The 23,385-nt window shown below is 36.3% G+C and overlaps 1 protein-coding gene across 2 annotated transcripts in view; it reads left to right on the top strand.

Annotated features, from left to right (window-relative positions):
• APPL1 (adaptor protein, phosphotyrosine interacting with PH domain and leucine zipper 1) overlaps positions 1 to 23,385 on the top strand; it is a 57,859-nt gene that overhangs the window by 16,895 nt on the left and 17,579 nt on the right. Inside the window, exons 1-14 of one of the 2 annotated variants that reach the window (XM_087709031.1) lie at positions 4,441 to 4,589; positions 8,122 to 8,220; positions 9,611 to 9,670; positions 10,465 to 10,536; positions 11,827 to 11,914; positions 13,534 to 13,575; positions 14,059 to 14,117; positions 14,634 to 14,780; positions 15,094 to 15,176; positions 15,277 to 15,435; positions 16,989 to 17,177; positions 17,962 to 18,004; positions 19,665 to 19,721; positions 20,680 to 20,771. In XM_087709031.1, coding sequence (XP_087565157.1) covers positions 4,536 to 4,589; positions 8,122 to 8,220; positions 9,611 to 9,670; positions 10,465 to 10,536; positions 11,827 to 11,914; positions 13,534 to 13,575; positions 14,059 to 14,117; positions 14,634 to 14,780; positions 15,094 to 15,176; positions 15,277 to 15,435; positions 16,989 to 17,177; positions 17,962 to 18,004; positions 19,665 to 19,721; positions 20,680 to 20,771 — 1,244 coding nt within the window. In that variant the 5' untranslated portion in view covers positions 4,441 to 4,535. Of the gene's footprint in view, positions 1 to 4,440; positions 4,590 to 8,121; positions 8,221 to 9,610; positions 9,671 to 10,464; positions 10,537 to 11,826; positions 11,915 to 13,533; positions 13,576 to 14,058; positions 14,118 to 14,633; positions 14,781 to 15,093; positions 15,177 to 15,276; positions 15,436 to 16,988; positions 17,178 to 17,961; positions 18,005 to 19,664; positions 19,722 to 20,679; positions 20,772 to 23,385 lie in introns of those variants that run through there. The other variant, XM_087709032.1, reaches the window with a different exon arrangement.

The following is a 23,385-nucleotide window of genomic DNA, read 5'->3' as shown; positions in this document are numbered from 1 at the left end:
CGGACAGTTGCATCATTCCAGATTTGCAATCTTTGATATGTTTAATGTTTTACTTTTGAAACATAGACAAAAATGGAAAAACTGAACCAAAAGTTTGCTCTGTAGTCAAATGTAATGTACATTATTTAAAAACAGCTGTTTTACCTTTTTGTTTTTCCCCCCATTTGTTTTTTTAGTTTAGTATGTTAAAGCTGTATGTTAAAAACTGAAAAGACAATTAATGTTGATTCTTTTTAAGCATATTGGATAATTGTCAATTTTCTATCCTTCTATCAAGAAACAACTGAGAAGTAAACTCAGCTTTAAAACAGTAGTATAACTATTTTCCTGCTACCAGCATGTGCTATTGGGTCTTAGCAAGTTATGGTGTACTAAAAGTACACCACAATTCCACATACGCTGATCACTGTTAGATCTATGAGGAATATTGCACATATATTTATCAGATTATCCCCTGTAAAGGCTTATCCTAAGCATTTGGCAAATACACTTATTTATTCTTTATCAATTTTTGTTCCTGGGTTGCCTAATTTTTATTTACTCCACATTCACATTGGTTCTTATCAGTGTTGTGTGGAATATTTGACGTGTCTGTGTGTGTGAGAGAGAGAGAGGGAGAGAGAGAGAGGGAGGGAGGGAGAGAGAGAGAGAGAGAGAGAGAGAGAGAGAGAGAGAGAGAGAGAGAGAGAGAGAGAGAGAGAGAGAGAGAACGAACACGTGTGTATTGATGAATCTGAAATCTACAGTGGTACCTGGAAGCAGGCAATATTCTTGGTAAAACCATTTTGTTTCAAAGGGCAATCCTCAAATGTATTGTTAGAAATGTTGTAAGAAGCAAAATAAATATTGCAAAAATAAAATGGTTGTTTTATTTTTCATTATGTCTTTATTTACAAACAAATAATTACTATATTTTGTTGAAACAATATATTCAACTGCGGTACAACTCTGTAATGTTGCCACCTAGCGTCCATGAACTCCTATTTTACAGCAAATAAAGTCTTCCTTAATTACCTTGAAAGGACTTAATTGTTACTAACCAAAAAGATGAACGTTTAAAAAAATCAGTAAAACGGTCAATGTTGTATTAGTTAATGGTTTAGTTGATAATTGTATGCCTTGCAAATGGATTACATATAGAAGGGGAAAAGGGGAAATAAATTTTCTATAAAACAAGAGTGGAAACTTTTTTTGTCAACATTTCCCAGATATTGGCCAGAGATCAAGTTATTTTACTATTCCCCATCACATTTTCTCAGTCTGCCAAGCCAGATGCTGAGAAGTGATACTTTCACTGGAAGTTCAACCACATCTATAAAGGAGTTTTGAAGTAATGTTGAAGACCACATGACATTCTCCCTCCCCATTCGCCAATTTTCCATTCTCATGCTTCACCTCCAGAACATCTAAGAGAAGTTGTGGACTTGGAAAAGGAATGCTTGTTGGTCATGAGGGAGCTCTGTTCTGAAGGCTCTGCCTGAGAGGAAAGGAATAGTTACAGGAACTGAATTAGACATACACATTCATACCCTTCTTTGAGTTGTTGCTGTACAAATATTTTCTTACCATTACAATAAGTATGGGCCATGAGCATCTAGCATGGCAGACAAAAATCAAACTAAACTTATTGATTGCAATTCTTTTTATTATTCAAGCCAAGATGCTGTACTAGCAATGCATATTTGCTTTATTCTGAGACTGGAATATTCAAATCAGTGGGGTCTAGAATAACTAATGGGTGGCTGAGTAGAGTTTAACACCCTCCTGCTCATATTTCCATGGTCCACCAGTAGTTTAGGAATTTAAATCTGATCTGTAAAAATGCCAGATAGATATGTATTAAGAATAATTGCAAATAGTAGATTTTGTGCTTGGAATGTATTTTATTTCTTCTCTTTTCCTCACATTTTAAAAAGAAAGGTTAGATCATTGCCAGTATAGTAAAATACTTGGCAATCTAGCTATCTTGGTATATTTAAACAGAGAAAAAGTAGAATACAAAAAAATGTATAAAGACATACTAAATACATCTTGGTTAATAATTTATTTTTTAAATGGCTTATCTTTGCAAGTTACTTCATATGATCTATAATAAATATTTGATACTGATGTCATTTTTAGTCTTATGACTTTGGTTCGCCTATATTATAAAACAATATTTTCTTAAAGTATTTGATGCATTTTATTTTTTAAAAGGGTAATAATTGCCATTCGGCTGTTATTAATTTAGATAAATCACCATATATGCGGATAAATACAATGTCTTTATCATCTGGTTTCATTTCTAATTCTGAAGCTTGACATTTTTGTGAAACTAGTATTTGAACAGAATCATATAAAAGTAACTCAAGAAGTCTGCTTCATTAAAACAGGTGTTTATAAAATGATAGACTGTAGAGTATGTTAAGCTCTACAGCATATTAAGCTGAACAGTTCAATTACTGCACAAATATACATACTACCATCCCTCTCCCACTGTGTGCTGTTCTCTAAACAAAGTTTATGGCTTATCTCATTGTCTGACCCTGATGTGTCCATTTGAGGTTTCCAGAAATTTAGGATATTGTCAGGCACAAGCAACCGGATCCACACATCAAAGAGTTCAAGTTAAGTATTTTATTGTATTCTGCCTATACTACAAGAATCTCCCCAGACTGCTTTCCCTTCCTTGAGAACAAAGAGATAAAGTTCTATGGAACTTGGGCATGATGGGTGGGTTGTCATAGGTCTCTTGCAGTTGCCACAGGCTCAAGGCTAACTCCTCACTTGATCCCACTCCCTTGCCTGGCTGGCAGTTTCCAACAGAGATGTACCCTAAATTTATCATCAGTTATAAGTCTATTTCCATAAACCCAAAATGTCAACCCCTTCAGGTTTGAAAAATGCAATAAGCAATAAACTTGGATTAAACAGTGCACAATTGATAATGAATTGGAAGGAGAGATAATTATTTTTGTTATTTATTTCCCCCTGCCTTTATTATATTTATTCAAGGCACCAAACATACCTAATACTCATTCCTCCTATTTTTCCAATATCAATAACCCTGCGAGGTGAGTTGGGCAGAGAGACAACAACTGATCCAAAGTCACCCAACTGGCTTTCATGACTTAATGCAGGCCTAGATCTCAGCCTCACAGTTTCAAGCCTGGTATTTTAATCACTGGGCCAAACTGGTTCTCATTAATGTGCTCATTAACCAACCATTTTAGAGACTTCCCTGATTAACAGGGAAGCAATAAGGCGGAATAAGGCTGACATAAACTACAAATCTGCTTCTTGATGAGAGATTTAGTCTTGGCTGCTATGCATTTTAATGTTTGTATTATTGTAATTACTTTCATTTTTTAAATTTTGTTCCTCATCCAGAGTTGCTTGATGAGATGGGCAGCCATACAAATAAAGATAAAATAAAATAAAAAATAAATAAATCCTAAAGTCAACCCTAATGTAAGAGAGGACAAAGAATATTACAAAGAAAGTAGACACCACAGTTTAAATAGTAATAACAGTAGAAAAAAAGTTGGATTTTGCTGCTGTTGCCTAATCTATCCCATCACCAAGATCACTGAAAAGCTGCCAGCTATTAACGTGTTATGTTGTGTCCCTTTCACACAACCTAATACCCAAAGAATATGATAAGCATATCTACTGGGAGGTAGTCATCTGGGACATTTTAAGGGCAACAGTTACATCTAAGACAAATAAAGTGGACATTTCCATAGTTCCTTCATAAGTCTTTGTTGCCTTAAAAAATCTGCCTATAGTTGGGACATAGTTGCAAAGGCCCAAATATCACTGCAGAGGGTCAGTAAGCAAATTGAGAATGAGGTATGGCTTTCCCCCCCAGAACCAATTCAACCCGGGGGGGGGGGGAATTAACAAGCATGGAAAACTCAAGCGGGGATTCAGATTATTTCTGAAGAAGTAAATTAATATCCACTTAAGTATTCTCACTCGGCAGTCCTGGAATTGCCACTTGCTCTAAATCGGGTTACTAAGCCCTTGTCAATCAGCCCTAAATGAGCTCATTGCCATCTTAATATTTATGAGATCCAATTCCCACTCTACAATTTTAGATGAATCATGGCACCATGACAACACGGCACAATAGGGATGACCCGCACAGAAGCGGAGATCAGGGTACAGTGCCACCTGGAGCATATGCGGGCGCAAAAGCCTTTGCCCCACAGAAACTGCCCCCCGACGGGGCGAAAGCCCCACAAGTGACACCCTCCCCTCAATCTCCGCCTCCCCCGTCACCAGAACCCCGCGGGGCCGAAAAAACACTCTCCTCTTTTTTTTCGCCCAGCCAGACTGGCCGCCCTTCCAGCCAATAGGAAAGCGCACAGCCTCGCTGACGGCCGCTCCTTGTCCGGACGGGCGGCCGCGGGGAAGCGGCGAGGCGGGATTTCCTGAGCGGAGCGGGCCTGTCGGGGTGCTCGGAGGCGCGGGGGAAGGCGGGAACAGGGCCGTCGGGCTGGGTGCGGCGAGGAGGGGGGGTTGGCCTGGCCTGGGAAGATTCAGCCGCCGACATGCCTGGAATAGACAAGCTGCCTATCGAGGAGGCGCTGGAAGACAGTCCTCAGGTGAGGAAGGGGACTCCGCGCAGTAGCAGGGGGGCGGAGGAGGGAGAGGATGGCCGAGCCGGGCTCCTTCTGCCCCCTTTCCAGCCCTGGGAAGGTAGCTCGCTTCGCCCCGCCGCGGTTCGGAGGCCGTAAACAGCCTGTTGCCGCCGTGATCGCTCCCCGGGAGAGGCGAGAAGGGCTCAAACCACCCGGCGAGGGGAGAAGATGCCTCTTTCCCGGGGGTCCCTCCGAGGGGGAGGTCAGGGCTCCGCTTTAAAGCCGGCAGGGCCGGTGCAGGTGTTGCCAGGTGTGAGGCGCGTGGCGTGATCTCGCGTGGAAAAGCTCAGGGGTTCCTTTGCAAAAAGGTTGCGGAGCAAGAGGAGGGAGCCGCGGCTGTTTTCTGCGGGGCTCGTGTGCGCGCGCGTGTTCGTTCGTGTGTGTGTGTGTGTTTGTAAAAGATAGCAGTTGTTTTCTACCGAAGTTCAGGGAGCGTTTTATATATATATATATAAAATAAATAAAAGGGCCGGCTCTGTTTTTGTTCCTTGCGTTGTGTGTAAATTGTTTCAGTGGCTGCCTCGGTTTCCCTGCCCGCGCCCTTCTTCGCCCAGATTTAAGCAGATGATTTTTGTCAGTAGCTTTGAAGTACCAATTTAAGAATGAATAAACTTGGCTAGGACTGAAGAAACCAGTTTGCCTTTGCTAGTATCTGTAATTATTTGGCATTAGCATATTTGAATAGAATAGAATTATTTATTGGCCAAGTGTGATTGGACACACAAGGACTTTGTCTTTGGTGCATTTGCTCTCAGTGTACTTAAAAAGACAAGATGCTTTTATCATGAATCATAAAGTACAACAGTTAATGATAGTCATAGGGTACAAATAAGCAATCAGGAAACAATCAATATCAATATAAATGTAAGGATACAAGCAACAAAATTACAGTCCTGCAGTCATAAGTGGGAAAATGGATGATAGGAATGATTAGAAGACTAATAGTAATAGTAATGCAGCCTTAGTGAATAGTTTGACAGTGAGGATTGAATATATGGTACGATTATGAATTCCTGTTTTCTTCTGAAATTTTTCATTTGTGTTATACTTCTTCAATAAATAGTGGTGTTCGAAACACATCAGAATAATTTTATACATTAAAAGTTGGTACTGTGTCTATTTCATACTCCCATGAAGTACAGGTAGTCCTCCACTTATGACCACAATTGAGCCCAACATATCTGTTGCTAAGTGAAACATTTGCTAAGTGAATTTTGTCCCATTTTACTACCTTTCTTTACCACAGTTGCTAAGTGAATCAATTTATTAAATTAGTAACATGATTGTTAAGTGAATCTGGCTTCAGAAGGTTGAAAAAGGGGATCATGTAACCCCAGGACATTGCAACCGTCATAAATCTGAGTCAGTTGCCAAGGAGACAAATTTTGATTGTGTGACTATGGGAATAGTACAATGGTCATAACTCAGTCTTTTCAGCACTGTTGGAACTTTGAACAGTTGTAAATTGAGGACCATCTGTATTGACCAGTAATCCCATCAGTTGCTACAAAAAACAAGAAGTAGGAAAATCTTTTAAAAACTTCCTATAATCTGCTGTTGTACACTGTATATGAGCATCACTTTTCAGTCTTGATCTTAGCTATAGCAATTATATTGATGGGTAAGATAGATACAGCTTTGGCAAAATAATCTTTATTGTGGGATCGAGTTCATTTTTTTTAAATATACCAGTATAATGGCCTGAATTTATATGATACTAAACTCTTTACATCTTTCTTCTATTAATCTTTAGAGTCTCCCATTTTTGAGAATATTTTAATATCCAGTTTTAATAGCATATTCTCCTACAAGTGACAGTGATCATTTAAAGATATTACTTCTAATAAATATGCATACAACTCCTTTTTTTAAGATGCCCATTTAAAACACTCTTTGAGAGCAAAGTTAACACATTGCTGACAACAATTCAGATTCAACAATGGGATCTCTACAGGAAAGGAACCTTTCCCTGCTTTTTTTTTTTTTTTTTTTTTTTTTTGCTTTAGTGGAATTTGAAGGATTCCAGAAAAACATTTAACATTTGTGTTGATCGTTGTTGATAATTTATTTGATTTATTCATCATATTAATATTCATCACTTTTAAATCCAGACTTTCAGTTAATAGATGCAGTAGTAAATACATGTTACCTTTGTTGCACTTGTTCAAAAGTTTAGTTAGTGATGTTCTTGCTTATTAGATCCTACCTACTTTAATGTGATTGCTTGTCTGGTAGGGATTTCAGATCTGGGCTGCAAAAGTAAAGTTCTTTTTATCTCTTTGATGCAATCTATTGTTCGTTGGATTTTTGCATCCCTGTTCTGTTGCTTTTAAGGAAGTGGAAATTCCTGTAATTCTACAAATATAATTAATTTAAAAATGCATTAAAACTAGTTTATGGTATCTAATCAGTCTTTTGTAATTTCCATAATTGGGACAACCATTATCCCTGGAAATTCCAGCCAACATTATTTAGCAAAGCTCTCTGTGTTACATTATCTGTATGCCCTCTGTTTCAGCATTCTGTGTCCTAGAGTAGCCAGCCCAAATATTTTAAAAGGATGGCCTTCTGAAGGTCAGCTTATCACTGGAAATGTAAATTGTCTTTAAAGAGAGACACTTTTAGTTTTTTTTATTTCATATAACCCTGAGGTTCCTATCCTCTATAAGATTTTTTAAGCTTTAAAAAACTAGTTATACACAGTATATATATTCATATTCATTCCCAAAATATACTTAATATCTTGAGTCATTATCAATTAGTTAATGAGAATTTAAAAAGAAAATTAATTGAGTATTCATTCTATCCATACAAATATAAATTCCATAAACTGTTGTTAATTCTTGGAAGGATTTCTTTTAGCTTTTCCATTTCTATAGTATTTATAGCCAGTTATCCATTCATAAAAGAACAGTGCTCTTATTCTTACTGTTCAGTTTCCACATAAGTTAGTGAGGAGCAGTTTGAAAAGCCAGCATTAAATGATATTTTAAGATTATAAAGCTTAACTTGAGTTATACTTTATCATTTAGAGAATATATTCTTTGAATTTATTTTAGCTAAGAAAACAACTTTGACATCTCTCTGTGGTAACCAGTATAGAGCTTGACTCAAAGGAAATTTTATCTTGTATCTAGATTTCAAGTTCAATATAAAATAGATTTAAACTGTATAGTATTAAATTTTTATAACTGGCAAAAACATAAAGCTCAAATATTTAATTATTATTCCCTATCACTGTTGGTCATAAAAAGAGTAGTAAATGAACTATTTTACTGAAAGGAATTTAAGTATTCTGTTACTATGCCAGCATACTTTGTTTTAATGATGTGCATTAAAAATTGCTTTTTGCCAGGTAACTTAGTTATGTGTCAAAGATCAGATAGAAATGTTTTGAATTCTGATTCTGTCTTACCTATATGTGAAATGGAACTTTGTTAACTGTAGCTAAAATAGTGTGGTTGCAATATTATAAAATTTATATATTTCTTTTTAGACACGATCTTTACTGGGTGTATTTGAAGAAGATGCTGCTGCAATTTCCAGATATATCAACCAGCTGTATAAAGCTATGCATCGAATTTATGATGCACAGGTAATTTGACTGTAAAATGCAGAAATTAATTAACCTTCAATCATATTTCCAAATTTTTATCACTGATGCGATTATACAGATAATTGTCAACTTATGACCACAATTAAACTCAAAAGTTCCATTTGCTAAGCATTGTGAGTTTTAAGTGAGTTTTATCCCATTTTATGGCATTTCTTGCCACAGTTGTTACGTGAATCATTGTAACTGTTAAGTGAATGTAGTTTTTCCGTTGCCTTTGCTTTTCAGAGGTTGCAAAATGATCTCGGCCACTGCAGCCGTCATAAATATATGCCAGTTGTGAAGCGTCCAAATTTTGATAATGTGACCATGGAGATGCTGCAATGGTTATAAATGCGAAAAATGACCATAAGTCACTTTTTTCAGTGCCATTGTAACTTTGAACAGTAACTAAATTAGTGGTTGTAAATTGAAGACTACCTGGAACCAAAATTTTAACTCCGGGGATTTTAGTAGTCAATGTGAAAAGAAGAATGAAAAGAAAAAGAAAAATACAGTTTTCCTTTAATATTTCCATATTAATTGTTTAACAAGTAACATTAACAAATAACTTACAAATTCTTCAGAAGTTTTTAACAATATTATATTTAGATGCAAGCATTTTTATGTAACAATTTAAGTTATTACATGTATTGTATAATATGGTGAATTGGACAGATTCTTAATAAATTTGATATCAAATTGGAAAGCTCACCTTAAGTCTAACTGTAACTGTGTAGTTTACCTCCTGAGCAATCAACCTTTATGATTGCCCAACAGGTAAACCAATTAATAAACTGATTTATGCTGAATATATCTCCCAGGATATGTCATAAAAAGGATTTTTTTTTATTTCACAAAAGCAGCCTATCATTAAACTGTGTGCAAGTTTAAGATAATGTTGATAATTTGTGGTCTCCCTTCAGCTTCCTGCAAGAAAACCTACATTTGCATTTACTCTTAAAAAACTTTCCCTCTTCTGCAAGTAATTTTAAATCTATAGTCTGCATAGATTAAGAATCCTACAGATATGCAGCACTCTTCCTTTTGCTTGTTGACTTTACTTCCAAATCTTTTACTGCAGTTTAATTTTTGCTCCAAGAGAAAGTGATATTATTTTCTATTATGAGCAATGGGTCAGTCATAATTCTGGGAATTTGATTAATTTTTATTTGTTTAGCTAAATCTATGGTTACTGTTTTAAAAGTGTGTATGTCTATGACTTTGTAATAAATCATTCCATTTTTAAAATGGGAAACTATAATTGTTACAAAAAGCATATACATTTAGTTAAAGAAACATTGTTTAACTGATTAATTTATTTTATATTGTACTTCTATTGTCGTTTATATTTGAAAAATCTTTTTAAAATCAGGATAAATTCTCTTTTTAGAATGAACTCAGTGCGGCAACACATTTGACTTCAAAGCTTCTAAAAGAATATGAGAAACAGGTAGAGCCCTCTTATAAAATGAAAATGTTGTGATCCAAGTTGAATGGGTTAATATGGCAGCCTGATTTTTACAACGTTTCGCGATAGTGACTGGAACATTATGGAAAATTAATTACAGATAACATAATCTGTTTTTGCCTAGTTTGTAGCATCTTCTATAAACTCTACTTATATGTTTTAACAGTAGCTTAACACATAGGAATTACATTCATTATTTTTTTCACTTTCTTATTCTTATAAAGCCTATGCAATTTTATTTTTGTTCAGTTATTATTATTAAGAATTTATTTATCTTATTACTTAACTACCCTGCAACAATCAAATGACTCTTGGCAGCTTACAAAGAAATAAGAGATTAAAACATGCATGGTCTGATTAAAACATTAAAGGTTTGTCCATAACAACACAAACCAGAAAATAACAAATAGAAACGCAGAAAGGGGAAAACAGATAAAAATAAATTGAAACTGCCATAAATGACAAATGTTTTTTTTTATCAAAGTAGTCATAATTTAATACCATGATTTACTAGCTCTTGTAGATATGTGAATGTGTGTGCGCATGCCTGCATGTGCACAATTCTCCTGGCCAACAGGTGTTTTTTATACCTTTTAAATATAGCAATGCAATATATATAAATTTAACTTACAGTGCTTCAAGATTCTTTATTATTTTCTAACAATGTTAAATTTGTATAAGTTATTAGATCTTTGCAATGTTACGGTGATTTTTTAGAGTGAAAAAAAAATCAATAAATACAGAATTTAAAAAGTGGTGGGGTTTTTTTTTGGTAGCGCTTTCCTTTGGGTGGTGATGATGAAGTTATGAATTCTACTCTTCAGCAGTTTGCCAAAGTGATAGATGAGGTAAGTCTTCCCTTCTAAAAATCTATCAGCCTATTTTCCATGCATGCAATGTTTATATCACTCCACTTCTAAAGACTTTAAACAGTTTATAGTAGTTTATATTAAAGACTTAAAAAAGAAATAATGCCATTATAGCCAATCAATCTGAGGCATCACTATTCAGGGTAACATAATCTTATTACTCCCCAAATGCCTTACAGAAGATCTTATTTTGTGGCACTCAGAAAATGTTGCCATCCTATATATAGATCATTAGGATAATCCACTCACAAAGTGACAATGGCATGAGTAACAATGAGTAAAGGCTTCTACTTCTGAACAGTCCATACTTAGTATATAAGATGTAACTTCAAATATATTTGCTGTTCAGACAGGAGCCATGAATGAGCTCAGGAGGACTGATTCTTTTGTAGTCAACATGATAGTGTTAGAGTTTGCAGATAGTGCAGCTTTCCATTTGTATGCTATATAAAATAGTAGTATGGTCAGCATTTCTAAGGCTGCTCTCTTGTTCCTGGTTTTGATCTTCTACTTAGGAGTCTAAATTTGGCTACCAGAACTGGCTAATTATACATTCCAATGTCACTGCTGCTAGTGTGGGCTGTGATTGCTGCCTCTTCTGCATCATTATCAAGCAGGTTCTACAGATGTCATGTGATGTCCATAACCTTCACACCATGCAAGCTGTCAGTCATGCTAGGTAGACCAGGCGAGAAAGTCAACTATACAAGAGAATAAGGTTAATAGTTTATTGGGCTAGTTTATAAAAATAGAACCTTGCAAGCTTGATTGTATTTTACTTCGTCTTCTTTCTATACCCTAGTGAATCAGGGAAGAGCTTGCCTGGACCTTTTCCAAATACAATCTTGCTTCCTAATTGTGGTCCCAACAAACCATTTTTTGAATGGCATAATCCTAATGGCAGGCACCAACCTTTTCTTAATGGAGATATCAAAATGCAGATTTATTCTGCCTAAAAGTTAGGATTATATCATGGTTTGTCATATTGCCTTCTTTGGGTCTTATTTGAATGTAATAAATTATTACATTAGACTAAAATAATGCTAAATAATGAATAATAATAAAAAATAAATAAAAATAGTGCTAAACAATATATATTTTGTTTTTTATCCACTTCTGCAAAAAAAGAACAGAGATAAAAATGCCAGGATCCACTGCTTCTTCAGCCCGTCCTTCAGTTAACATTTTTTCTTATTTTGTAACAACAGTGAAATATGAAAATGTTTATATTTTAGGGAACATTGTGTACTTGTTTTTTTTTCTTCTTAGCTCAGTTCTTGTCATGCGGTACTATCAACTCAGTTAGCAGATGCCATGATGTTTCCTATCACACAGTTCAAAGAAAGAGATATAAAAGGTACAATAATTGTTGTCACAAAGATCACAGATTGCTGGACAATGTTTTGTATAACAATAGTTAATATATTCCATCTATAATGGCCTCCTGAAGTCTAGTGCAAATCTAAGAATGTTTGTCACATTGAAAACAGTTTTAGGCAAAAGGGAATGATAAAAGTTGGAATGCATAAGCGATTGCCTGCAAAAGTTGCTGAACTACAACTCCCAGCAGTCTCAAGGCATCTATCTATCTATCTATCATCCATCCATCCATCCATCCATCCATTCACTTAGGGACTGAAAAATGGGGTAAATAAAATAGACTGAATGGACCTTTTGGTGGAGACATTTCCATCACTGTCCTTGGAAAGAATTGTATTTCCTCATTTAAGATTGGTACTCAGTTGTGGGGGGGACTTCACTGAACTCCCACTTCCTGCTCATCTGCTGTGCCCAGGTGAAACTTTACACAGGTTATTTTGTATGCCATTTGCATCAGTGATGGGATTCAATTTTTTTTACTACCGGTTCTTTAAGTGTGGCTTGGTGGGCGTGGCTTGGCTTGGTGGTGTGGCTTGGCAGGCATGGCAGGGGAAGGATTGCTCTTTATATCCTGGTTATCTCAGGATTGGATTATTGCAGTGTGCTTTGCATGAAGTTTCCCTTATATAGACTATCCAGAAACTACAATGGATAAAAAACACAGTGGCACAAACAGTAAAAGATATCTCATGTTGCAACCACAAACTGCAGTGATTGCCAGTAGCTTTCTAGGAGGAATTCAAGGTGCTGGTTGCCAGCTATAAAGCCCTTTATGGCATCGGCCTGGTTATTTGAGGGACCTCTTGTTTCCATTTATTTATTTTATTTATGCCTATTTTTACAACAATAAATAAAAGAACAATAAAAATGAAGAAATAAAAAGTACAAACAGAACAGTAGTAAGATAACAGAACAATAAAATAAACAATGAAAAAGGACACAATAAGAATACATCTATACAATAATAAAAAAGTAAAAGTTGGATGAGTAGAGAACAGAGAACAAGGAGGGATCTATTTCTGTCTATACAATATGTTTGAACAGAATGCAGTGCTCCAGTCCCTTGAGTTCAGTGGAGTTGAATACTTATGCATTAGTAATCTATGTGTATTAATCCTCTTGAAATATGAAACTGTAACCTTGTGTATGTTTTACTGAAGTAATAGGCTTAAATTTGAGTAGAATTGTACGACTATTCTGTTTTGATCTATGGACTGCATTTAGTTGTTGAAAATTTTTCTTATTTCTCTGCCCAAACCTCCTGAATCCCTCAAAAAAACTCATATAGTTAGGTGAAGAGTTCTCCCACAGCAAGTTTACTATCTCAAATGACATGACATTTAAAAGAGAGCCCCTGACTTTATGGAAAGGATTCTCAGAGAAGTGTAGGAGAAAACAGAGGAAGAAATAGCTCAACCATTGGATACAATTCCATAACTTTAGGGAATTATTTTCATGTTACATTACAAAACAATTCATATGGTCCTTGAAATGTAGGCCAGTGAAGACTTATAATAAATGAATCAAATTTTGTTCATCTTGCATTAAAGCAGCAGAACTATAGTAACACTGCTCATTTTCTTACATTTGTTTCAGAAATTCTGACTTTGAAAGAGGTTTTCCAGCTCTCCAGCAATGGTAAAGTATGTTTTAGAAATTACTTTCATGGCTTATTTTTTATTTGATTTTGCATGATTATAATATTATAAACAGTCAAGATTAACTTTTTATAAAGAGATTTCTGTCTTTAGAGAATAATTTTGCTAGTTTAAAAAAAATGTCAATCTAAAAGTTAAAGGAAAACTAATCTTAGAGAACTGTATACAAGGTAATTGGGGAAAAATTATGATGAGTAAGCTCTTGTTCTAATGGGACATTATAAAAAGAGGATATCTTATTGATATAATCAGTGCTTCAGGATAATAGTTTTTGTTTATCTTGAAATGATAAAAACATTTCTGAAATTATTGGAAACAGATTTTTGCCTGTATTGATATTTAAAAAAGCAAGATTAGCCTAATTGCCTGAATTACTGCTTTATTGAAGTTTAGTTGCTTTTTGCTTTAAGCGCTTGTAATGTTTGTAGCTACTATTTAAATATTGTAAAACTTGTTTTTTTAGATCATGATGCTGCAATTACCAGATATAGTCGACTGTCAAAAAAAAGAGAAAATGAGAAGGTTTGTGAAACTAATCCAGCATTTAGAACTCATGCTATAGTAGTGTAAAAAGTCTATGTTGCTTTTCAGTTATTTTAAAAATTACCTGATAATCCTAGTGAATGCAGCTAATCTTCAATGAAATATATGTAGTATATGTTCCTGTCCAGTGTTATCAGTGTCTTTATTCAGTTAGATATCTCAGCAGTAGCTGTGCTGCATTTCTCTCTCTCTCTCCTTCCCTCCCTTCCCCTCCCTATCCTTCCCTTGATAATGTAATGTTTAATATATTTTGCCAAGCAGTTCACACAGTGCCCTGGAAAAAAACAAAACCTATTTCTCATGTGACATCATAATGACTATTTTAAAAAGAACTTTTCATGTAGATATATTTACAATTGCAAATCTGCAGAAGATGAGTAGAAGAAAAATGTATTTTGGAAAAAAAATATAAATTTAGATTTTTTTTTCACATAATTGTAAGGAAATTGTTCCTTTTAATAGTAAACTGCTTGCTTTGAATTATATTTTTTAAAGGTCAAATATGAAGTTACAGAAGATGTATATACTTCTCGGAAAAAACAACATCAGACTATGATGCATTACTTCTGTGCATTAAATACACTGCAGTATAAGAAGAAAATTGCTATGTTGGAACCCTTACTAGGTTATATGCAGGCTCAGGTAAATTACAAAATGCATGGTGGAGGGGAGATTTTGGAATACTACATTAAAATATTTTGAGCATCCAAAGTATTAAAATAATATCAAACTGGAACATAAACCTTTTGTGGCATGGGCAGCTATATAAATTTAATCAAATTAAGCAGAAGTACTAAATGGTTAATATCTATTGGAAAAGTAAGCATGTAAATGTAATTTGTTGATAGAAAAACCTAACTAATTATATGTATGTTGTGATATGGACAATTAATATGGAAATATCTAAGATTCTATAAGTTCCAACTAAATAAGTATCTGAATTTTCTTTTAAAAGATTAACTTCTTTAAGATGGGCTCAGAAAACCTTTCTGAACAGCTGGAAGAATTTTTAACAAATATCGGGACAAGTGTGCAGGAGTAAGTTCATTTTTTTCTTTTTATAATGTAATGCTCTTTCTTTTAAAACATTAATTTTAGCTACTATGAATATTTTTTTTAAAAAAAACTATGGTTTTAGCGTTCGCAGGGAAATGGATCATGAAGTGGAGACGATGCAACAGACTATAGAAGATTTGGAAATAGCCAGTGATCAACTTTATTTACCAGATCCTGATACTACAAAATTTTTGGTCCAAAGAAACCTTACTCGCAAGGCTGGTTATCTAAATGCAAGAAAGTAAGAACCAATTTCTGATACCTATAATATAGCCTGGGTTATAGATTACATGGGCCTTGATTACTGTCTTGTATGTAAAAATAATTATTGGTTGTTAATAGTTTTAAGATTCAAAATAATGTCCAGTACCAACCAGCATACAGTACAGATTTGTCATTAAATCCATGATCTTGTTTATGAGGTTTCATGTCACAATGTATTATAATTTAACTTGTCTCAGGGTAGTTTGGCTTGAAACCTTGCAAGCGATATATACACCTGGGAGAACAGCTGCTCCTTCATTTATTATTTTTGTTACAGCAGCTTCTCTTTAAAAAGGGTGCAGCTTTAAAAGTGGATTGCATCTGTCTCTGGATTGCAATGACTTATTTGTTTGTTCTTGCCTCCCCAAAGCTCAAAGGAGCACTAGTGATCTCCGCTATTTCATCTTCACAACAATTCCACAAGTGAACTTAAGGTCAGCAGGAGATACTAAATAAAGTCGCACTAAAAAATAAAATTTGTTTGCCCATATTATTGCCCCAGTCTGATTCCCTGACTCCATTTGAATTAAAGTGAAAGGTACTTTTAATAAGAGATGCTGGTTTCAGTAAAGTTAGGGGGAATCTGAGTTTTCCATGCAACAACACAAAACTATTTCTTTCATTCCCTGTCCCTCCCCACCATGACCAGTCCAAGTCCAATGTGATGTCGCTGAGATGTATTGGGAACACTGAGATGTTTCAGCTGGTAACTTTCCACACTCAGGGTAAACGACCTTGAAGATGTCTGGCATGAACGGGTTCCATGTAGATCTACTCTTCCTCAGCTGTCATACCCCCCTCCCTATTTACCACAATAGATACACACAGGTTTATGGCCCATTTGTCCCCATCTCTTCACCCTTGTCCTTTGATGGCAGGATGCCAGCAAGACGCCAAGCCGAAGCTAACAGATCTGACAATTACTTTTTTGAATCCTGTGCGAATCCTGTGTGTTGAATCCTGGCCCAAAATATTTTTGCATTACAATATTTCATTTTTGAAATGATTAGTGATGGAAATAGCAGACATAATATAATTTTTGCCCATAATTTTAATATTCTTCTATAAGTGTTTTTGCACCATCTGGCAAATATATTTGTATCTTTGAACATCCGAGAAGAGCTGTATGAAAGTTACATCTTTGCTGTATGAATGTAGTCACTGTTTCCTGTGTTTTGAGTACAGGTGTGCTGTGGAGTAAGAATGTAAAGTGGCCTTAAAGCTATCTTTAAAGCCCAAAACAAGGAGCCTTTGTGTGTGTGTGAGAGAGTGTGCGTATATGCGCACATACATAAACATGGAGAGAAAGCAATACCGGTAGTATTTTGCTGATAAAACAGTATGTTGAGAAATTTAGTTAAGTACTGTTTTATATTCTCTCTTGGTATTTCTTGCTGAACCAAAACAATCTATGCATAACTGCATTCAATTATATGAAACTATCTCCCAGTCCAAAGCTTATAATTTTTTCATTAGAGATTTTCTGCTGCTAGGTTGGACTAAGTCAGATTTTCTTTTTTCTTTCTTCAGTAAAACAGGACTGGTGTCTTCCAGTTGGGACAGACAGTTTTACTTCACACAGGGTGGAAACCTAATGAGCCAAGGAAGAGGTGAAGTTGCTGGAGGGCTGGTAATGGATATAGACAATTGTTCAGTAATGGCTGTGGATTGTGAAGACCGAAGATACTGCTTTCAAATAACATCTTTTGATGGCAAAAAGTTTGTATTCTTACCTTTTCTTACATATGTTTTTAGTAAGGGAGGAACAAAGTATTTCCTGCAACCCTTCAGTTTTGCTTGAAAGGTGGGAGAGAAGAAGGAATAAAACCTTGTCTTTCCCAGATTGAAAACTTGGCAGGTCAAGTTTCTATTACTTTAAATAATACTTAATCAGAACTTGATCCTGCTCTCTAGGTGGCAATCTAAATATATTTTGCTTTTTAAAATCATTTTATTCATTTGTCAAACTTGTATGCCGCCCATTTCGCTGAAGGAGATTCTGTATTTAGATTTTAATGTGTAATCCTGTCTACTGTCTACTTAGTTTCCTTCTAAAATGTTAATGGTATTTTCAATCCTTGTTTTCAGTTTAGAGAGGAAAGTTGTCTGCCAGCTTTTTCTTTCTGATTGCCTGTTTTCCTCTCAGCCTAAAACGCAATATGGATATCTCCCTCTCATTCTGTGCACTTACTGGTTTTTTACTGAGAGAGGTTAGCAAAAGACAAGCCCAGATAACATAAATTATCTCTATCAATGGATAATTGCCCCTAGAACGTACCTCAAATGAAATATGCTGAGTTCCACAATGCAAAGATAAATATTATAGGTGGGCAATGTCCATCAGGGTTTTTCTGTTTGAGATTTGGCAAGGTACAAATGGTATAGTGTATAAAGAATTGCATGTATCAACAAATTGAATCCAACAACTTGATGAACATTTCTTTTCCTGGGTTTGTTTAAGAAATATAATTCAATTTGTTTCTTTTATTTCCTGGTCCAACAGGTCTTCAATTTTGCAAGCTGAGAGCAGAAAAGATTACGAAGAAGTAAGCTTTTTAACAGAATGATTATTGAAACTAGTAAATGTTTTGGGAGGCTTTAAGGAGTAAAATTTCCCAAACCTGACAAATCTGTCTAATTAATGAAAGCCTTTCTTTCTTACAATAAATAGATCACTCTTTTAATGTGCCATCAGATTCCATTCTTTTATTCTGCAATGAAATAAGGCAATTGCCGTAATGGAAAGCCATTAAGAAAATATGATGCTTGTACAGGGTTGTACAGATCCTTCATTTATGACCACAATTAAGCCCAAAATTTATATTGCTAAGTGAGACAGTTCTTAAGTGAATTTTGCCCCATTTTAAGACCCTTCTTGCCCCATTTGTTAAGTGAATCACTGCAGTTGTTAAGTTAGTAGCAAGGTTATTAACTGAATCTGGCTTCCCTATTGACTTTGCTTGTCAGAAGGTCGCAAAAGGGTCACATGGCTCCAGGAAACAGCATCCAAATTTTGATCATGTGATCATAGAGATGCTGCAATCGTCATAAGTGTCAAAATGTTCATAAATCACTTTTGGAGACATTGTAACTTTGAATCGTCACTAAATTAACTGTTGTAAGTTAAGGCTACCTGTAAATGGTTTCCAAATTAAATTTGTGATGCTAGTTATCAGGGCAGTTTTAAAGAGCAGAATAATTATATGCTGATGACATGGAAAAGGTGAAGACTGCCAAAGCATTATATGGTTTGTAGCCTAAACGCTTTCATTCACAAGAAGAGTGGAGTTCCCATAAAGAAAAAAGAATTTAGATTACAAGCAATTCATGACTTACAATATAGTGATGAAATTTACATTTAGGTAGATTTCAATTCAGGCATCAACTTTATCATGAAATTGAGAATCTTCAATAGTGGAAAATTGTGCCAGCTTTCAAGCCAAAAGAAAGGCAGAGTGGAAAGTTCTCACCTTGTCATTAGCTGTGACGGCAATTTAAAATACCATAGGTTTGAAACCTGCTGCTCTCAGTGCTAAGTAACTAATGCAGGGAAATGAATTTCAAATGTGCCACATTGCTGGTTTAGTATTAAAACTGCATATTGTGTGGATTATTTCACATTTAGCAAGTCTGTGGTTTCTCACTTCTATTATTGGAATCATTTAAAAAAAATCAAGAGGAAAAATTCAGCTAGACAAATGAAACTTTATTTAAAGATGATTTTTTTAAAAAATGCATGAACTTTTCTTTAGCTTCTGTGGTAGTGTTGGAGAAACTATCTGCTCCAAAAGTTGTAGAACCACAACTTGCAACAGGCTCAGCAAATATGACTAATTGCATGAAACATGGAATTTAACATCATCTGGAAAGTCACAAGTTTCCTCTGTCCTGCTCTGTAGTTTGGAAACTAATTGTCTTGTGTGTTGCTTATTGTTAACTTAGTCTATGCATGCAAAGATTGTTAACATGTTAAGTATTTTTTTTAAATTATTTGTTATTGGAGAGGTACAGGCTAAGGGCAAGGTGAGATTTACTTCTCTGAAAAAATCATAACCTGGCACCTATTTTTGTTAATTTCCAAGGATAAAAGTTATTCTTCTGACCATACTAAAGCATTTACCATGTTTTTAATCTCTTAACAATAATATAGAAATTCAAAGTATATAATGAGCAAAAAAGTAACTATATTTTAAACTTTTTTTCCAGTGGATATGCACAATAAACAATATCTCTAAACAGATTTACCTCACCGAAAACCCAGAGGTAATGTGATTGTACTCCTTTAATACAAAAGATGAAATACTGTTAGATGTGAAATTTACATTTAAATTTGAGGAAACATTTCATTCCAGAGCACATTGGAATATTTAAATAAATAGAGAGATTAAAATTCTTTGTTTATGCAGATTGAGAGAAAAATTGGTTTTAATTCTGCATCTACATTTTAATGGAGCAAAAAGATTGCACTACAGAGAATGTAATGATTGAGAAAGAGAAAGAAGAAATAAAGACTGGGTCGGTGGAAGATGGGATTTTATTTTATCATTTTATTATAGCTTTTCAATCCTGAGTTTGTATCTCATGTAAAATATGCAACTGTATATATGTTGTTTCTTTTGTTTCTTGTACACGTGTATATGACTTTATATCATTTTCCTTTCATTCCCAAATTTCTTGTCTTTGTCTTCTTTCTTTCTTTCTTTCTTTCTTTCTTTCTTTCTCTCTCTCTCTCTCTCTCTCTCTCTCTCTCTCTCTCTCTCTCTCTCTCTCTCTTTCTTTCTTTCTTTCTTTCTTTCTTTCTTTCTTGGATGGAAATCAATGTTTACATGGTTACATTTTTGCTTGGGAAAGCTTCCATTGGCATTAAAGGCCTTCTTCCAATTTAGATGAAGAATGATTTTGGGTATGAAGACTTGCTTAGAGGGGGGTCAATTTCTACCTGCAGTGCCCCTTCTGCATGGCAGATGAATATAGAAAATTTAAGTTACATTGCCCAAAGACCCCTAATAATTGATTTTTAGTCCAGACTATGCTTAGCAGTGTTCCTCAATAAAAATGATTAAGTACTGTGTTTTCATAAATTTGTATTTCTAACAAAAAAAAATCACTTTGGTATGTCTGCTCAATTTGTTGCAGGGCTTACTAAAAATCTTCATATATTCATTTATTTTTAGATCTAATTAAATGAAAAAAAATATTTGTTTTTCTTCTAACAATATAGGAAATTGCTGCACGTGTAAATCAGTCAGCTTTAGAGGCCGTCACTCCCTCACCTTCCTTCCAGCAGAGACATGAAAGCATGAGGCCAAATATGTAAGTCACCAAACAGCAGAAAAGACATGTTTATATTTTGTAAAATAATTTTTGAAATTTATTGTTTTATCATAAAACAGTAAAACAAAGAAACAAAATGAAACAAAACAGAAACACATGTTCAACCCTAACAACTACAACTTCCAAAAATAGTGTACAAAAAAAGGAAAACAGTGGTCGGTTAAATTTAACATACATACATACATACATACATACATACATACATACATACATACATACATACATACATGAAGAAAGAAAGCAGTCAACAGGTTGAGCTAAAGATTACATTAATCTTCATATCCCTCTGTTAACCATTTGTTATTATATTTAGCATGTAGAAAGTCCACAAATTGTTTCCAGTCTCTTATAAAGGTGTTTAGACCATGATCTCTAATCAAAGCAATTAATTTTGCCATCTCTGCAAATTCAGTCAGTTTCAAAATCCATTCTTCAACAGTCAGCATCTCTTTTTCTTTGGCAAGTACAATCCTCTCAGCCATCACCATCTGAAGGAATAGTACCCCAAATTGTTTCTCAATTGACTTGTCCATCATACCTATAAAAGAAAAGCTTCGGGTTTCATTAATATTTATATCTTAAATATTTTTTTGCATTGCCATTGATATGTGTATGCAGTATATTTTTAAATATTTGCAAGACCACTACATGGTCTTATGATAAAATGAGCCTGGACTTTGACAAAATTTCCAGAAATTATTAGAAATCCCTTTATACATTTTCACTACTCTATTTGGGGTCAAATACCAACGATAAATCATTTTATTAAAGCTTTCTTTCAAACTATAATTTAATGTGAATTATAGTCCTGTCATCCATACATTCTCCCATTTATCTAGTATTATACCATGTTTTCCCCCAAATAAGACAGGGTCTTATTTTCTTTTGCCCTACAAAATATGGCCTTGGGCTTATTATAGGGGGAGGGCTTATTATTTTGGGGTTGCCAGGCAGCTGATCCCTTGCGAGCAGGCTCTCAAAGAGCCAGGCACAGCCAAGGAACGTGGTGCTGTGCCTGCCCCCCGGCTCCCGCAGCTTGGCACATTTGGGATACCCCCTAGGTCAGTGCATGGAACTCTGCCCGGCTGGAGAAGGGAGTTGCACGAGCGCCTATTCCGCCCCCAGCAAGCATGCCTCCGAACCTCACCATGCCCTGGCCCAGCTGCCGCAGTGCTCTGAGCATAACTTCTTTTCCGGTTTCCAAACTCCAAAACTTGGCTGCTGAGTCTTCCAGCAGCGGCTGCTCTAGGAATGCACTCTATGGTTGTGAGCCAGCTGCCAGACAGAGAATCTTCCGGACAGAGAGTCTTCCAGCAGCCAGCCCATAACCATAGAGCGCACTCCTAGAGCGGCCGCTGCTGGAAGACTCGGCAGCCGAGTTTTGGAGTTTGCAAGCCTGAGAAGAAGTTATGCTCAGAGTGCTGCGGCGGCTGGCACAGGGCATGGTGAGGCTGGGAGGCATGCTTGCGGGGGGCGGAACAAGCGCTCACGCAACCCCCCTCTTAAGCCAGGCACAGCTCCATGCACTGACCTAGGAGGTATCCCTAATGTGCCAAGTCGCGGGAGCTGGGGGCGGGCAGAGCGCCACATGGCTTGGCGCCTTAGGAATACCCCCCAGGTCAATGAATTGCGCTCTGCCCGGTTGGAGATTGATTTGATTTGATTTGATTACATTTATATGCCGCCCTTTTCCCCAAAGGGGACTCAGGGCGGCTCACAATTCAAATCAGGGAAGGGGGGTACAGACAGGAAATAAAAAGACGAAACATAACAATACATAATTTAAAAACACACAACAGTCATACCATTCGAGGCAGGGGGCAACAGCTCTTTAGCCCCAGGCCTGTCGGAACAGCCAGGTTTTAAGGGCTTTGCGGAAGGCCTGGAGGGTGGTGAGGGTACGAATCTCCACGGGGAGCTCGTTCCAGAGGGTCGGAGCAGCCACAGAGAAAGCTCTCCTCCGGGTAGTCGCCAGTCGGCATTGGCCGGCGGATGGAATTCGGAGGAGGCCTAATCTGTGGGATCTAATCGGTCTATTGGAGGTAATTGGCAGCAGGCGGTCTCTCAAGTACCCAGGTCCAATACCATGAAGGGCTTTATAAGTGACGACTAGCGCCTTGAAGAGCCAAGGTGGCGCAGTGGTTAAATGCAGCACTGCAGGCTACTGCTAGATCAGCAGGTCAGCGGTTCAAATCTCACCGGCTCAGGGTTGACTCAGCCTTCCATCCTTCCGAGGTGGGTAAAATGAGGACCCAGATTGTTGGGGGCAATATGCTGACTCTCTGTAAACCGCTTAGAGAGGCCTGAAAGGCCTATGAAGCGGTATATAAGTCTATTGCTATATTGCTATATCTGAAGACCAATAGGCAGCCAGTGCAGCTCGCGGAGGATAGGTGTTACGTGGGTGAACCGAGGTGCACCCACGATCGCTCGCGCGGCTGCATTCTGGACGGGGGGGTGTTGCTGGACGGTTGCTCGTGAGCGTGATCACCTCATGGCTGCTCCGCCCCTGAGGCTGTGCCCGGCTCTTCGGGAGCCCGCTTGCAAGGGAGCAGCCACCCGGCAACTTCCCCCTCCAGCCAGACAGAACACC

This window comes from Thamnophis sirtalis, unplaced genomic scaffold, assembly GCF_051295495.1.
Source record: "Thamnophis sirtalis isolate CommonGarterSnake01/CBP01778 unplaced genomic scaffold, rThaSir2_p1.2 scaffold_3, whole genome shotgun sequence".
NCBI lineage: Eukaryota > Metazoa > Chordata > Lepidosauria > Squamata > Natricidae > Thamnophis > Thamnophis sirtalis.
Note: the sequence above shows the minus strand (reverse complement) of the source record. Positions and strands in the feature narration are given on the sequence as shown.